General features: G+C 44.3%; 1 protein-coding gene across 3 annotated transcripts in view; it reads right to left on the bottom strand.

Moving 5' to 3' along the window:
• The window catches only part of taf1 (TAF1 RNA polymerase II, TATA box binding protein (TBP)-associated factor), a 40993-nt gene that overhangs the window by 16270 nt on the left and 7152 nt on the right, over positions 1 to 17571 (bottom strand). For all 3 annotated transcript variants that reach the window (XM_083780849.1, XM_083780850.1, XM_083780851.1), the window contains exons 9-28: positions 16932 to 17142; positions 16425 to 16532; positions 15848 to 16015; positions 15219 to 15346; positions 14279 to 14386; positions 13526 to 13699; positions 12937 to 13110; positions 12316 to 12420; positions 12008 to 12208; positions 11733 to 11874; positions 8758 to 8888; positions 8562 to 8642; positions 8308 to 8457; positions 7322 to 7441; positions 5632 to 5807; positions 4674 to 4903; positions 3640 to 3847; positions 2346 to 2517; positions 703 to 917; positions 10 to 118 (exon numbers count right to left, since the gene is read on the bottom strand). In XM_083780849.1, coding sequence (XP_083636975.1) covers positions 10 to 118; positions 703 to 917; positions 2346 to 2517; positions 3640 to 3847; positions 4674 to 4903; positions 5632 to 5807; positions 7322 to 7441; positions 8308 to 8457; positions 8562 to 8642; positions 8758 to 8888; positions 11733 to 11874; positions 12008 to 12208; positions 12316 to 12420; positions 12937 to 13110; positions 13526 to 13699; positions 14279 to 14386; positions 15219 to 15346; positions 15848 to 16015; positions 16425 to 16532; positions 16932 to 17142 — 3111 coding nt within the window. The remainder of the gene's footprint in view (positions 1 to 9; positions 119 to 702; positions 918 to 2345; positions 2518 to 3639; positions 3848 to 4673; positions 4904 to 5631; positions 5808 to 7321; positions 7442 to 8307; positions 8458 to 8561; positions 8643 to 8757; positions 8889 to 11732; positions 11875 to 12007; positions 12209 to 12315; positions 12421 to 12936; positions 13111 to 13525; positions 13700 to 14278; positions 14387 to 15218; positions 15347 to 15847; positions 16016 to 16424; positions 16533 to 16931; positions 17143 to 17571) is intronic.

Here is a 17571-nt window from a genome sequence, read left to right as displayed (position 1 = left end):
AGAGCTCACGTTGAGGTAGTCGCAGTGCACGGCGCTGCCGACGCGCCTCTTCTTCTTAGGCGGGAGCTGTTGTTTGGGGAACTTGAGCACTAAAGACTTCCTGCGCACCTCATCGGCACTATGGGGGGGGGGGAGAGGGATGGATTAAATGGTAAATGGTGCATTTATATAGCGCCTTTATCCAAGGCGCTTTACATAGATTGTGCATTACATTCACACACACGTTCATACACCGACGGCGGCGGAAACCATGCAAGGCACCAACCAGCACACCAGGAGCAATTAGGAGTTCAGAGTCTTGCTCAAGGACACTTTCACACTAACTCTGGGGGAGCCCGGGTTCAAACTGACAACCTTGCGGTTACCATCCAGCCACTCTACCCCTGAGCCACCGCCGCTTAACTTAAAAAAAATACTTAACTTTAAAAAAAAAAAATTAAAGAAAAAACTAAAAATATATATATATTAAAAAGAAACTTTAAAAAAACGAAAAATAAAAAATACACACACACACGCACACATACACACACTAAAAAAATAACTTAATATGTAACTTAACTTAACTTGTAACTTAAAAAAAACCCACTAAATTTACGAGCTGCGTTCGCTTCCCGCGTCCGTGCGCCTTACTTGTAGTCTATGTGTTTTAAGCAAATTTTAAGCAGCTCAGCTTCGACAGAACACCACATGGAGATCCAATACCTCTCAATGAGCTGCTTGCCCAAAACGATCTTGGTGCCCTCCACCTTGATCAGCTCCTCGTTGTCGTTGTGGATGATCGTGGTCTTCTCGAGCTCCTCCTCCTGCTCCTCCGTCATGGCGACGGGGTTGGAGGGAGGCGCGTTGGTCTGGTAGTACAGCGGGCAGAACTTGTTGGTCCTCATGTGTCCGATGGCTCCGCACGCGCCGCACTTTAGCTAAGGGAAGAGAGAACCGGACATGTGTTCGTCATATTGGTTAATATCAATGCATTGGAAGAAGAGTAGTGGCAGTGAATTCTCACACCTTTCCCAGGTTAAAAAAAGAAGCCCCCCCCCCTCAAATGTGCAGATAACCAGCAAGCTGGTAAGAAATAAGAAAGCAGTGATGTAAATAGGTTTTCCAATGTAATGAGTCCCAGGGTGCAGGGATGGTCTTTTAGATGAGTCCAGGGTTGGTCTTTTAGATGAGTCCAGGGTTGGTCTTTTAGATGAGTCCAGGGATGGTCTTTTAGATGAGTCCAGGGATGGTCTTTTAGATGAGTCCAGGGTTGGTCTTTTAGATGAGTCCAGGGTTGGTCTTTTAGATGAGTCCAGGGATGGTCTTTTAGATGAGTCCAGGGTTGGTCTTTTAGATGAGTCCAGGGATGGTCTTTTAGATGAGTCCAGGGTTGGTCTTTTAGATGAGTCCAGGGATGGTCTTTTAGATGAGTCCCGGGATGCAGGGATGGTCTTCTAGATGAGTCCCGGGATGCAGGGATGGTCTTTTAGATGAGTCCCGGGATGCAGGGATGGTCTTCTAGATGAGTCCCGGGATGCAGGGATGGTCTTTTAGATGAGTCCCGGGATGCAGGGATGGTCTTTTAGATGAGTCCCAGGATGCAGGGATGGTCTTTTAGATGAGTCCAGGGATGGTCTTTTAGATGAGTCCCGGGATGCAGGGATGGTCTTTTAGATGAGTCCCAGGATGCAGGGATGGTCTTTTAGATGAGTCCCGGGATGCAGGGATGGTCTTTTAGATGAGTCCCGGGATGCAGGGATGGTCTTTTAGATGAGTCCCAGGATGGAGGGATGGTCTTTTAGATGAGTCCTGGGATGCAGGGATGGTCTTTTAGATGAGTCCCAGGATGCAGGGATGGTCTTTTAGATGAGTCCCAGGATGCAGGGATGGTCTTTTAGATGAGTCCCAGGATGCAGGGATGGTCTTTTAGATGAGTCCCAGGATGCAGGGATGGTCTTTTAGATGAGTCCCAGGATGCAGGGATGGTCTTTTAGATGAGTCCCAGGATGCAGGGATGGTCTTTTAGATGAGTCCCAGGGACATTTTATGAGTCCCACTTCAACCACGTTGACGTTGTCATATTTTGCCATTTTTTACAAATTGCAGCATTTAACTCTCATTTCATTCTATATGGTTTTAATGTGGTTATATTCATGTAGAAAACAGAAGAAATTATTATTATAACTAAAGCTAGCAAAATAAACTAGAAAACAGTACAGTAGTGCATCCCATGGATGCAGAGGTCGTTGTTTTATTGCGTCCCTTAACTATGAATTGCGTTTTGGGATGCAAAATGTGCCCTATTTTAATCTCAGAGGAAGCGATGAGAGAGGTAAAAGTTTAAAGTAATAAATGGTCAAGCTTACTTTGACCTTGAGGTCTGGCCTCTCCTTGACCTTCTTGGGCTTCTTCTCCGGCGGGCCCTTGAACTTGTCCTTCTCCTGGTTGCGTTTCAGCCTCCTCAGCTGTTCCTGGATGCGCCGTCGCTCCTTCCTCATCTCCTCTCGGTGCTGCTCGTCGAACAGGGCGAACTTGCGTCTGCAAGAGGAAGGAAAGACGCAAACTCAGTAGGGTTTACTTTAACCCATTTAGGCCTGACCTCAAAATGAAATAAATCTTCTAAATCCTCCAGTTTTCTGAAATAAATATTTTCACGATTTTTCAAAAATAGCAGACCTACAAGCTCGTAGCGCTATGAGCTTGTAGATCTGCTATTTTTTCAATAGCTAAAGCATAACATAATGCTAACACCAAAAGGGGTTCCCGCCCCAAAATGGGTTAATTAGATATTTAAAATTAAAAGTGATCAAACCATTCGAGGTTTCAAACCTAGTGAATATCTTTTTTTAAAATTTACAGAAGCATTCAAATCAGGAGATTGAATAATAATGACAGTACTACTGACAGCTTCATCTAATAAACCCACAAGTAAAAAGTTGAATTTTAGAACCTAGTGAGTTTCTAACCTATAGATTCTATTGTTAAAAATATCTGTATGCTGTAAACCTTACAACTTAAATACCGCAGACATCTCTGTCTCTCTCTAAACTGTGGCTGTTGCTGAAAATCTTCGGAGATCACAGTCAAATAAATAGTTTATAAATAATTGATTGTAGCACGACGGCTTTGGCCAAATGGAAATAGCAATATCTTCATAATTAGTTCACCTACAAATACAAAAGTGCTTCACAAGAAACAACATGTAGCCAAGAGATCAAACCATAGTGCATTTCTAACCTATAGATTTTATATACCCCATTTAGACCTGAGGTTGATTCTAAAAACTGTTTTCTGAAAAAGCTATGTTTCCATGTCAGTGGTTCTCAAACTATTTCATGTCAAGGACCCACAGAATTATCTGTATTTGGCTTGCGGACCCCCCCCCCCCCCCCCCCCATCTGAAAATATGTTGTTCCAGGGACCCCCCCAGAAGCAAAGATTTGAGTTAAAAACGTTCGCTCTGAAATAATATATTCAAAGATTTGCGCCACATTGTCACGATTTTTCCAAAAATAGCAGATCTACAAGCTCGTAGCGCGGCACTCGGTGCCGCGCTACAAGCTTGTAGATCTGCTTAAAACACCAAAAAGGGGGTTCCGGCCCCGTGTCTGCCGCTCGTCTCCCAACATCTCCAGGAACAACGTGAGACTTGGGACTCACATGAAGTCGTCGTCCTTGGTGGTCCTGATCCGGAGGTAGGCGTCGATGACGGACGCCTTGCGCACCGTCTCGCAGCGCACGTACTCCTTGCCGTCCTCGTCCCGGAAGGTGCGGTAGATCTTCAGCCGTCTCCCCGTGGCCGAGGAGTTCAGGCTGGTGACGGAGGAGGCGTCGTCGTCCTTGTGGGAGCCGGTGGACAAGGCACTGGCTGTGTGTGTGGCGGATCAGAGGGGAGAAAAAGGAAACGGTTAAACGACACCGGCTAAACAAGATGCAGTGGTGGGAAAAAATGTTTTACTTAAGTAAAAGTACCAATACTGCAATTTAGAAGTTACCTCGTTACAAGTAAAATAACAGAATTGAAAATGTACTTGAGTAAAAGAACCCCTTTTGGTGTTTCATTATGTTATACTTTAGCTATTGAAAAATAGCAGATCTACAAGCTCATAGCGCGGCACCGAGTGCCGCACTACAAGCTTGTAGGTCTGCTATTTTTGAAAAATCATGAAAATGTAGTGCAAATCTTTGAATATATATCTTTTAAAGCGAATGTTTTTAACTCATATCTTTTGTAGAATCGTTCCCAGGTCAAAATTTCACAAGTTCAAAATGTGTACAAAATCTATTGAAAATAGCAGATCTACAAGCTCACAATGCGTCGCGTTGCAATCTTGTAGATCGGCTATTTTCAAATGGCCGAAATGTATAGGGGTGAAGTGGTTAATGTATGTTTTCTAATTACGTTTCGATTATTTCGATTAGTTATTAACGGTTAAGTTTAACCGACTAATTTCTTAACGGCGATTAATCGATTAACTATTAACGTCCCTAGTTGTTTGTTTCATTAACCCTTTTGGTGTTAGCATTATGTTATGCTTTAGCTATTGAAAAATCTAAGAACGACTGACATGGAAACATAGCTTTTTCAGAAAACTGTCAGGCTGTAGAAGACATTTTTTAGAATCTGATCTCAGGTCAGAATGGGTTAATATTGTGGATAAACACAGCACAGACTCAAAAACACACAAACTCACAGAATCCTTTGCGCGCCTTGCGACCCTTGTGGTCGCGGTCGCTCTCCTCGCCCATCAGCATCCTCTGCAGCTCCTTCCTCTCCTGCTCCTCCCTGTCGCGGGACATCTGGGAGATGGTCTTCTTGTTCTGCAGCATGTTCTCGATGTTCTTCCCCAACTCCTCCAGGTCACTGTCCTCGGCGGAGCTGCTGTCCGTGTCCGTGGAGAGCACCTCTGTGGACTCCAACACCCTGGGGGGGAAAAGGAGCGAGGCCTGTTAGACCAGTGGTTCCCAAACTTGTTCATGTCAAGGACCACCAAATTGACACTAATTAGCCTGCGGACCCCCTATTTGAAAATATATTCCAGTGAGAGATTTTTTACGGCTCTAGCAGTTTGACTCTCAACCTTTTTTTTTCATTTCAAGGACCCCCCAGTTTGACATGCATTAGTCTACGAACCCCCCCCCCCCCCCCCCCCCCCAATGTAAAATCAATGTTAACGGCTCCATTTGGTTCCATTTGTACACTCTCAGATTTACAGACCCACATAAGGGTCCATTTAGCTCCAAAGTATCATTTAGCTTGGGACCCCCTGGAACTGCCTCAAAGACTGTATCAGACGTGTTGCAGTAAGCTGTGGTAATACAGCGAGTGGGTAAAATGCTAACAAACAGAGGTGAATCGAATAATAATGGAAAAGGGGGAAAACAGCTCAATTACAGTGTATTATTGCACCTATTAGCGTACATTTTTATCCATTCTCTGCATCACAAATGTAGGCCTGTCTTGTAAGGCAGTCTGTCTTGGCAGTGCCAGTAACATTTCTTAAATTAGCCTTATGTTCTGGCTGGCCATCAAATGCCATAGAAAGAAATTGGCCCCAAATTGTCCCGAGGCCAAACCTGACGATTCTTTTCCGACACCTGCTCTAGCGACAAAAGAGTTCCAAGGAAGAGAGGGTTTTTTTTGGGTCTCACTTGTTCTGCAGGTCAAAGATCCTCTGGCACTCTTCCTTGTAGCGCTCCTGATGTTCGGCCACAGAGAAGCGGGATCCTCTGGCGAACTTGCTCATAGGTCCTTCGCCCGTGCGCGCTTGCTCCGTCGACATGGTCCGCACCACGTCAATCACCTCCCAGCGGGAGAGCTTCTTAATCTGAGACGGGCAGAGACATAGTATTTTCACAGCTATACCTTTTCATTACCAGACAGTGGCCTTATGGTTAGAGTGTCTGCCCTGAGACTGGGAGGTCGGGGTTCAATCCCCGGCCGGGTCATACCAAAGACTCTAAAAATGGGACCCAGTGCCTCCCTGCTTGACACTCAGCATCAAGGGTTGGATCGGGGGTAAGTCCCTGCGACATACTAGCGTCATGTCCAGGGGGTGTACTTGTACATCAAGCTGCCTCACGCTACAGAAACAGGATATAAGCTACTTACTTTACTTTACTACCTTTTCTTTAGTAATTATTTCTCTGCAAAGTACGAACATATTCGTACCCCCTCCAGCTACGGGACGTTATCAGCCATGTACGAACATGTTAGTACCCCCTCGTATACTCCATGATTCATAACGTAACGCAACACAACTTAAGAATGGAACATTTAGCTGAAGGTACTGAACATTTGTACCGTTTGAACCGAAGGTAGTGGTACTGAACATTTGTACCTTTGGGTTGCGCAACATTCAATGTTATTTCCCAGTGGGACGTCATTGAAAATGTCCCCCCCCCATTTTAGCAGATGAGACCAAAACTCTTAAAACGTGAATACCTCTTGATCTAAATCATTCCGTCCAATTCTAAGCAAAGATTATGTGTGTTAGAGTAGACGGCCCATCACAGTGCCGTCGCTAGTCGCGTTGGAATTAATCTTCTAAAACGGGTAGTCCCAATACTTCATTCTGATTGGCTGGTTACCGTCACGTGACCGGTGTAAATTTCACCGATAACCCACTCCTTCAATCACTTTGTATCATCCTGCAGCCTTGTAGCTGAACTGGGGAAGGGGAGCGCTTGATTGCTTTACAAACACATGCCGTGCGGGCGTCTAAGCACCGCCCGGCTCATATGGCTGTGAATGTGTGGCTCCAGGCAGCCCCGTAAATACATCAAGCGCTATTCTCCCGTCACATAGGCTACTTGCCGAGCAAAACAAGGAAGTGTTGTGGATCTGGCTAGCTCGCTCTGGTGGCGCAAAGCGTAGCTACTTTTGTGAATTTAATAGTTTTATTAGGTTAATATTGCTATATGTTTGTAACCGTTTTAGAAAAGCAATAAGCCACGAGAGGTCTCAGGTTACCGGGTATTTTACACTGGCTGGGGGCGTAGGCAGACCCGACGCGCAGCGGAGGGTCTTCTACCCTCCCAGCCAGTGTAAAATACCCGGTAAGCTGGGGCCTCGAGTGTTAAATACCTCCCGTTGTGGCGATAGCCTCGGGAGTGTTTTGCCTACATCAAGCTACTTCAGCTACATCCGGGATAGCGCCTGGTCTGTCGCTAAATGTGCTCCGCTGCTATAAATCGCTGGCCGCTATGATTTCATGGATTAAATGGTGAGTTAAAAGTAGGACGCAGCCACAGTGGCACAGGTTAACTACACTTATTAATTAAGTGCTTATGGTATATACTTCTACAGGGTAACTAAATGCGATTTCTGCACACATTTCACCTCTTCTTCTGGAACGCCAAATTTGCGCAGCAGTTGCTTAGCATTTTTAAGTGACAGTCTCCTCAGATCAGCATCTGTCCCCGTCACCGTCTTCTTGGCTGGCTGAGGCTCTCTGTCATCCTGGGGGTAAAAAAAACACACAGCAATAAAAGAACAGAATGTAAAAGAATGATCAAACAGCTGCCTGTATAGAGTAGACAATACGTTAGAGCAGGGGTGGGCAACTGTGACGATGAGAGCCACTATATTTCCACACTCACTCCAGAGGGCCGCATTGCATATTACTGTCGTAGCAAAAATAGCCGATCTACAAGCTCAAACCGCGTTTTGAGCTTGTAGATCGGCTATTTTTGCTATATTTGAATTGAAATACTGAATTATTTTTGCTGTTTTTTTAATTAGAATCCTGAAAAGTAACCTTTTCATTGATTTTCAAATGGATTTAGTTTTAGTTATGATAACTTTATGGACTAAATACAAATTGTACACAAAAACACAATACTACTAATACCAGTCGTTAAGTACTAGTCATTTAAAGGTATATTCAGTGATTTCACTTAATTCAAATATCACTTATTTTTTTGTTTTGTTGTGATAATCCTCTCTACTATAGAGTGTGCTGACCATATAAGGAGTTCCCCCCTGTCCCCAGTTAACCCCTGGGGGTCAAAAAACCTTAGATTTCGTTTTTGGTTCTCTATCCTGATTGGATGAAAGGCTTAGGTCCCAGCCAAAAACGAAACCTATGGTTTTTTGAGTGAAATCACTGAATATACCTTTAATACTAGTCATTAAGTATAATTAAAGCAGGTCATGTTTGCATGTTTGGAATTGCAACAGCTGAGATCAATCCTATATCAGTATTCTGACATTAACCTGCGGGCCGCATTAAGTGAAGGTGGGGGCCGCATGTGGCCCACCCCTGCGTTAAGAGGGTGGTGGGGTCAAAGGAGAGGCTGAGATGGAGCAGAGGTCGAGCCTCTTACCTTCTGCTGAGTGGGCTTGTTGGGCACTTTGACGTAGGAGAAGCCCTCTCCGCAGCCGGTGGGGTCAGCCACGCCGGTGACCTCCAACAGACACTTCCCCTTCATGGCGGCGATGAAGGCTCTCGTCGTGTTCCACGGCGCCGTTCGGACCTAATGGGGGGTCAAAGGGGCAGTGAGAAAAATCTGAGCTTTTGCGCACACATCCCAAAAACACCTCGACGTCGATTATGACCGAAACGCATAGATCTACACACCTCATCGTCGATCTTCATCTGGAAGTCTTCTTCGTTCTCCTCCTCTGGAGCAAAGAAGGATTTCTCACCATATCCGGCATCCTGAAAGGAGGAACGTAACTTAGAAATGCTGCAGCAGACATACTGAAAAACTTTCTATCATCACATACTGTATGTAAGCAAGCTGGCATGCATGCAGACAGACTGAATATTTTACCTTAAGCCTTTGTTCGGCCACCAGCATACTGTAGTAAGCGCAGCACTGCTCGGGAGATACCACGGCTCTGATCTCCTCTTCTGTAGGCAGTCTGAACTCAGGCTTCAGCACCCACCAGTTAGAGTCCATCCCTGGAACAGGAGCCATATTAGCATGTACCTAAATTGATCGCTTACAATAGAGCGCCGAAGTCTGACGTCAATATCGGTAGAGGGTGCAAGTCATGTAATTTTTATTTGCATTGTTTGTACCGGTAATCCCCAAAGGGGGAATTTTAGATCGCCTCATATAAGAACTGTGTTTGAAAAATAAACATGTCATCCCGGCCGTTTCACTCATATGGATATGAAGAATCAACTGACTGAGAGAAAACGCTAATGTTACTGCTGCTGAATTAGTTACATTTTCGCTAGAAACAGACGCTATCAAATATGAGTATACAATAATATATATCGTAAACGACACAGAGCCACCTCCCCGACAATTTCGTTGAGACACTTTGTTTATTTTTGGACCACAATGCTTATATGAGAGAATTTTAAGATGACCCAATGTTATTCTCCATAGAGAAATTACCTCCGTGAACCAGGGGATGAGAGAGTGACGTCAGGACTTCGGCACTCTAGTCTAATACCATAAGAGGTGCGACCAATATCTTGTCATCATCATTTCCATTACAGCCAGACATTGCCGTTATTGTTAGAACAGAGAGCCTGTTAATGATTTCATTTTCACTGGATTGCCTTCCGGTAGCCATGTCAAATGGATTATGATTCAGCAGCAACAAGTTATGATTCATAACGCAACACCACTTAGGAATGGAACATTTAGCTGAGGGTACTGAACATTGGTACCGTTTGAACCGAAGGTACTGAACATTTGTACCGTTTGAACTGAAGTTACTGAACATTTGTACCGTTTGAGCCGAAGGTACTGAACATTTGTACTGTTTGAACTGAAGTTACTGAACATTTGTACCGTTTGAGCCGAAGGTACTGAACATTTGTACCTTGTGACCTGAAGGCAGGGACGTAGGAGACCCCGTGGGCTAATGACCTTATATGGGCCACGGACCTTATGGGCCGTCGGCCGCGAGACTGAACAAAGAAAAAAAAACTGTGTCAAAAGCCTCAGCCCCAGTCCTCTCAAAAAAGCCCCAGCCCGTCCTCTCAAAAAAAGGACCCTGCGGCAAGAGAGGAGAGCAATAATAACGCCGGCGAAAATACAATTATTGGGTTTCTACTGTAGTGCACACATTATGGTCGGACTATTATTTCTCCCTGGAAATAAAAACGTCTGGGTTTTCCGAGGCTATGGTCGGACGAACCAGGTAAGATCTTTAAAGACAGTATAATGTTGTACTGTGTAGTAGGATGTGGCACACACAGTATTTTCCAGTATGTTCTTATCAAGCCATGGATGGGCGTATTGCTGACGCTGTTGTTGTTGTCACCCATACTTTGAACCCAGACTATTCAGTTACAGTACCAGTGTTCCCACTAATTAAATGATAAAAAATAAACGCTCTAAAACCGCACCAAATTGCTCTAGAATCGATCGCGCACGCTGTGGGCTGTGGGCTGGGCCGTTCAAGAATTGTCCCCTGTAGGTTGTAAGCCAGAGATACGTCACTGCCTGAAGGTACGGAACATTTGTACCTTTTGAACTGAAGGCACGGAACATTTGTACCTTTTGAACTGAAGGTACTGAACATTTGTACCTTTTGAACTGAAGGTACTGAACATTTGTACCTTTTGAACTGAACCATACACAATCCTTAAGGGTTGTCCATACTCCTTCTGACGTCCGAACCTTTCTTCGGAAAGTGACATGATTGCGAACTTCCGATGGGCGGTCCCAGAACTTGGAACCCGGCGTGCGTGCACCGCCAGATGTCCTGACTCTACCAACTATAGTTTTGGAAAGCTTGTGCAAACTGGAAGGCTTTCTGACATCAGAAGGAGTATGCGCCTTTAGACTAGCTCTTACCTCCGTAGTTACATCCATAGTCTCTCTCACTGTCCTCATCTGCCAAAGTAAGGCACACTATTGCTGAACTCAAACAGTTGTTACAGACAGTATTGCTGCTCTGAAGACACAGCCTGATTCATTGATGCTGCACATGCAGTCAAATGTGAAAAGAAGAGTCAATGCCAAGCTATGAGTTAAGCATGTTTTAAAGGACCACTTCACCACTTTTCAACCTATCTTCATATAATAGGTCCTCACTAATAATCATGAAAAAAAATGGCGCAATTTTTTTCTACTCGGTCTGTGTCTCGTAGGAGGGCTGTGGGCAGTTCAGAAACCGTCTTCCAGTGACATCATCGATGGGGAATACAAGCTAATAAAAACTGCAGGCTTTCTAGTCCTGAAAAGTTGCAATGCAAAAATGGAAGCCATCGTTCTCACGATAATGAAAATCTAAACATTTTTGTAAAATAAATCTTAAAAAAAAGAAATCTGCCTAATGATGATGTCACTGGAAGACGGTTTCTAAACTGCCCACAGCCCTCATATGAGACACAGACTGAGTAGAAAAATCATGATTATTAGTGAGGACCTATATGAAGATAGGTTGAAAAGTGGTGAAGTGGTCCTTTAAGCATTATGTTATACTTTATTGAAAAATAGCAGATCTACAAGCTCATAGCTTGTAGATCTGCTATTTTTGAAAAATCTTGAAAATGTGGCGCAACTCTTTGAATATACTGTATATTCTTCCAACTCAAATCTTTGCTTCTGGGGGTGTCCCTGGAACAACATATTTCCAGATGGGGGGTTGGCGGGCCAATTACATGGCCTTGGGGGTCCTTGACATTAAATAGTTTGAGAATCACCGGCATAGAAACATAGGGTTTTTCAGAAAATTGTGATGATTCAGAAGACATTTTGTAGAATCTGGCCTCAGGTCTAAATGGGTTATGCAGTCATAGATGTGCGAGGGAGGGACATTCTCCGAGTCGACACCATACCTGTGCGCTTGAAGTCGGCACATAGTTTTAAGCGTTTCCGGATGCTGCTCTCTGAATGCGAGGGAAAGGCTTTCTTTATGTCCTCCATACGAATCCTCCGTGGCCGATCTTTGCTCTTCCAGAACAGACGGTAGATGAACACCTACAGAATAAGGACACGGCACAGGGGGAATGTTGGAAGGGTTAGAGTTAGCTGTGTTACCGTTACTGAAGATGAAACCTTCTATATAATTACTGCAGCTTCACTTCTTTGACACAGTGAGTGTGCAACGTGCCTGTAGGAAGTCTCTGATGTGGGTGTTTGCTCGTTTGGAGTTGGGCCCCGGAACCTCAAACAGAGGACATTCTTGACCGACCACAAAGATGTCCACGAGCTCTCGTATGTAGTAGCCCTGACGCGTTCGCAGAACCAGGAAGTCCGTTTCCGGCATCTTGTGCAGGTAAACGGGGGCGCGGAAAAGGTTGTTCTCAAACGCCTGAAAGAAGGCGGGTAACATTTTGTGTTATTGATATGATAATACATCAGTGATGATTTCCATGAGGTTCACTAGTGAGTCATTGGCTTTGACTAATCAACACTGACTTGCATCAGCTGTCCAGGGTGCAGGGAGCCCAGGAAGGGAGAGGTGTGACAGTACACCGTCTCTCCATATTTGCAGTCTGGTGCTCCAGGATCCTTCCCAGGTTTCTGAGGAACAAACAGGTTCAGGTTCAGGTTCATTTATTTGTTTGTCCCCGTGGGGCGATTCAGGCAGGTAACATGAAACACAAAAACACAGTAAAAAGGCACACATAGAACAATAAAACAGGATGGCAGTTCAGGTATCAGTGTAACATTATAATTCATAACATTTTCAGAACAGTTGTATAAATAATTCATACAAGCGAGTCAGGTGACAAGTTACCTCCTCGTCCTATCGGCATTTAGAGCCTGGCACGAAGGAGAACTGATACCTATTGCTTTTGGCCCCTGGAACTTTTAGGCGAAGGCCAGAAGGAAGCAGCTTGAACTCAGAGCTGAGGGGATGGGAGTTGTCCGTACAACAAACAACCAATGTTTCAGAATCATAAACAACTTTATGTACAGGTAAATCTGGGAGTTAATGTACGGGGGGAATTTGACTTGGTGGACAGTGTAAACAGCTCTTCTTAACAAAGCTGTAATCGTGAAAATCTAAAAACGGTAAACAATTGAAAGGCTCACCCTCTTGTAGTAGTTCTTTATCTTGGTGGCCATGCCAACTTGCATGATGAGCGGGGGATACTCCTCGCTGTACTCGGCCAGGATCAGGTCTCCGTCTTTGCCAGTCAAGTCCGGAGCTGTTCGCATAAAGAACATGTCTCCTCCACCTGCCGCCTGGCGCTCCTGCTCTCTCATCTATGATAAAACACACAGGAATATACACCAACAAACATTAGTCCTACTGAAGTACCGCACTTGGGGGGGGGGGGGGGGGGGGCCTTCTACGTTTCGGCCCCCAACCTCTGGAACCATCTCAGTTGCTCCCTCTCTCCTCTCATTCAAAACCTCACTCAAAACCCACCTCTTCAGGATAGCTTTCCCCAGCTGAGGTCTGGTTAAGATGTCCCCCCCTTCCCTCGTTTATCCTTTTATCTTTTTAACCTTGTACTGTTTTGCTTAGTTTTTTTCTAATAAAGTCTGTTCCTAGTGTTCTTATGTAAAAGCGCTATATAAATCTGAGCTATTATTATTATTATTATTATTATTAATATATGACTCAAAGACGTTGTCTGTACAGTAAGGCCTGGTAATTAATAAATAAGGCTCCAACCTTGGCCTTCTTCTTGATGTGTTTGAGCAGAGGCTGGGCAGGGTGCGGGCCGGGCTGAGCCAGCGCTCCGAACGAATACTTCTTCAGGGAGGGCCGATGGAAGAGCCGCAGCTTCATGGGGCCCATGTGGGTGGGGAAGAATGGCTGCCGGAGCTCCACGGCCGGGATGGAGTGCTGGTGGTGAAGAAGGAGGAGCAAAATGTGCAGTGAATCAGTCGTATATTTCGTCAACTAAAAACTGACTACATTTTTTTCACTGACGAAAACTAAATGGAAACTAAATAAAAACTAGGCTATGATGACTAAAACTAAGACTCGATATACTGACAATTTCGTCAACAAATAAAATGTTATGGAAGGGACTAGTGGACAAGAGCTCCAATACAAGTCATTTTACAATTAGTTGCATGCTGAAAATAGCCGATCTCTTTTCAGCAAGTTTAAAAACAGTCATTACGACGGCATCAAGGCCCGCCAAAATACATTTTAGTCGTCTAAATCAACTGTAGATTTAGTCGACTAAAATCTTATGATATTTAGTCGACTAAAACTAGACTAACACTAAGACATTCCAGGTGACTAAAATGTGACTGAAACGAAATGAAAACTATTGAAGACACTTTGACTAAAAACTAAATTCAAAATTTGCTGTCAAAAACAACACTGGCAGTGAATGAGTGATTATTAAAGTCTTCACTTGATCGGGTGGATCTGACTGACCACATCCATGTTCTCTGTGGTTCGAAGGCTCACCTGGATGATGTTGCCGCCAAAGCTCCCTCTCAGGCCCTGTTGTTTGGGGTAATAGAACTCATCGTTGGACAGGTTCCAAGGGTCCTTCACTTCAGGCTGAGACATGTTCTGGGAGTGCGAAGAAAAAATCAATTTAAGTGATTTAGTCAAATTAAATCGAAGTCTATTAGTCATCACATGCTTATACTCAACAATCCCGACTCCCGAGCTATTTCACACATTTACTTCTGTCAAGAAAGAAAGAATTAGCAGCAAAACTGTATTAAGTAACTTAAAGTAAATCAACTGTATTCTTGTCTTACACACATGAACATGTATCCTTACATGAATGCATGATTTAATAAACTCTTTAACTGTCATGAAACTTAATCCCTGGTTTCATATAGCAACGGTAGTAGCATTACCCATTCCTATGCATTTTGAAGAGACATAACGAAATTCGTCTTTTCACTGAAACAATTTGTTTTGCCTCCATTAGATTTTTACAATTAACGATTTTGATGTACAATTCAATAACGCTGTTAGCCACTTTGTTTATTACACGCCATTAACCCTTTGACAACAGTTGGTACATAAACACCCCCTCACACACACATGCATGCACGAACAACACACTATTTAAGACATATTTTAGTGACCAAGTCAAACAATCCAATATGTAAGGGATAATATCTGGCTAGGTGGTCATCGTCGGGAGAGGGAGTTTAACCACCGAGGCGAAGCCATTTTCGGGTATTTTTTAGCGCAATGTTTAGCTGTAAATGACATTGTGTGTCAGTGTGTGTGTTTAGTTGTTTACATGGCTGTCATGTTGGAAACGCCACAAAATCAGCAGGGCCCAGCGGGGTTTGATTAGGCAGCGGTCTGTTATCAAGAAATAACACACAGCTGAATTCAGCGATTGGCCAATCAGAATCAAGCATTCAACAAAACTGTGTACCTGCTGCGGTTCATCCTTTATAACCCCGGTCTTCCCCAACAGGATGCGGCTCTTCTTCAGCGCAGACTCCTTTTTGTTCTCCTTGGACGGGGAGTTGGAGGTTCTCTCCTCCTTCTCGTCAGGGATTTCTACACGAGACAAGTCAGACATGTGTTCATTTCGTTGACTACCTTTTTTTTTTACTGACAGTGACAAACTAAACTAAAAATGTTAGGGAGGGACTACTGGAGAATAGATCCAGCTGAAGTCCTTTTATGCTTGGTTGCGTGTGAAATTAGCCTATCTATAAGCGCACAACGCATTCTGGGCTTTCCTTGTATGTTGGCTATTTTCGGCATGCAGCCAAGTATAAATCAGGCATGGCCCACATGGCCAAAATACTTTTTTGTAAGACTAAACCAACTGTAGATTAAATTGACTAAAATTATATATATTAAAATGTGACTAAAACTAAAACATTTCAGATGACTAAAATATGACAAAATATAAATAGATTTTTTTTTCCAAAAGACTATGACTAAAAATTATCGGACAACTGTCAATTGCACCACGGTGGTTCAGGTGGTGTAGGTTCAAAATCCAGACGTTAAGTCTCAATCTAATAAAGCACAACAGGCATCCGTCCGTACCCAGAATGATGTTCTCGTCGTTGGGGTCCAGAGTAAGGACGGGTGGCATGAGAAAACGATCCATCGCCTGGTCATCCCAGATGATGTTGTCCTCCCAGCGCCCGTACACCAGCTCCTCGCTGTCGATGGGGAAGATGGAGAACCAGGGGCAGTCGTCCTCATGCATGGCTGTGCAGGATGGCAACGCAATCAATCAATCAGTGAATTAATACAGGATTAGTAGTAAGTAGCCTTGCCGAGCCATGAGGCCCATAGGGCAGGAGCCTATCTCCTGTTTCTGTAGCGTGAGGCAGCTTGATGTACAAGTACACCCCGTGGACATGACACTAGTATGTCGCAGGGACTTACCCCCCCAATCCAACCCTTGATGCTGAGTATCAAGCAGGGAGGCATTGGGTCCCATTTTTACAGTCTTTGGTATGACCCGGCCGGGGATTGAACCCCGACCTCCCAGTCTCAGGGCGGACACTCTAACCACAAGGCCACTGAGCTGGTACACAACTACACACAGGATTAGTAGTACATGAAGGATTTAGAACAGACAAGAGACTCAACTAAATACTACACAGTGCCATACCTTGATGGTCATGGTTGATTTTGTCCCGCTTCGAGCCAGAGATGGAAGAGGTTTTGGGCATGGGCGGGGGTGTGGGGGGCACCAACTGAGAGTTACTTCTAGAGAGACCTGTTGGGTACAGACATATATCTAAAAAAAGGTGCTCTCAGTAGAGTGCAAATCTCCGCCCGGAGGCATGCCCTACTTCCCTCCGGTCCATCTCTCTGTGTGCGTGGTGCATCACAAAGAACCCCTTTTGGTGTTAGCATCATGTTATGCTTTAGCTATTGAAAAATAGCAGACCTACAAGCTCATAGCGCGCCACTCAGTGGCGCGCTACGAGCTTGTAGGTCTGCTATTTTTTGAAAAATCGAAGAACGACTCACATAGAAACATAGCTTTTTCAGAAAACCGTCAGGATGTAGAAGACATTTTTTAGAACCTGATCTCAGGTCAAAATGGGATCATTCAGAATGATTTTGACATGCATATAATGTGAAGACTCTCTTTCTCGGCATCGTGGCTCACCCTGCTGTACGTTGTAAGCGTTGGCATTGCGGGTCATGCTGGAGGGCAACCACCCTGCTAGACTGGCCCGTGCCGTCTTGGTTCCCTTGTGCTTGACCTCCTCCCCGTTCCAGATGATGTCGTCCTCCCACTGGAGCTGGGTTACCATCAGGAACAGCTCGTTCTCAAGGACCTGTTTGTCCTCCTTCTCCTCGCCACTATCCCCCTCGTCCTGAAACCAAAAGGATGTTGTTTGTTACTACTAGGCATGTAACGATATATCGTATATCACGATATTATATCCCGACGATATGTATCGATTTATTAAAAATAAAATTAGAAGAAAAAGAAGGGGGAAAAAAAAAGAAAAAACAACAACTTTATTTTATTTTAGGGGGGGCTAGTGTGTGATATGAAATGTGAGCTGTAATCATATTCCATCAATTTCACATGCTTTTGGAGAGAAATGAGACTCCATGCAGTCACTTTCAGTAGTAGAGGCCTGCAGAGGGGAGCTGTATCATGTGTCTGTGACTGTGATGGTCGTTATTGATGCTCATTAATACATCAAGGAAGGCCATTATGTTGCAATGTAGTTAAATAAGAATTGTGAAAAAAGCTTGGGGGGGGGGGGGGAGAAAAATCATTAAAAAAAAGATTT

The sequence above is a fragment of the Protomyctophum parallelum genome, assembly GCF_964188405.1.
Source record: "Protomyctophum parallelum genome assembly, chromosome: 1".
Taxonomy (NCBI): Eukaryota; Metazoa; Chordata; class Actinopteri; order Myctophiformes; family Myctophidae; genus Protomyctophum; species Protomyctophum parallelum.
Note: the sequence above shows the minus strand (reverse complement) of the source record. Positions and strands in the feature narration are given on the sequence as shown.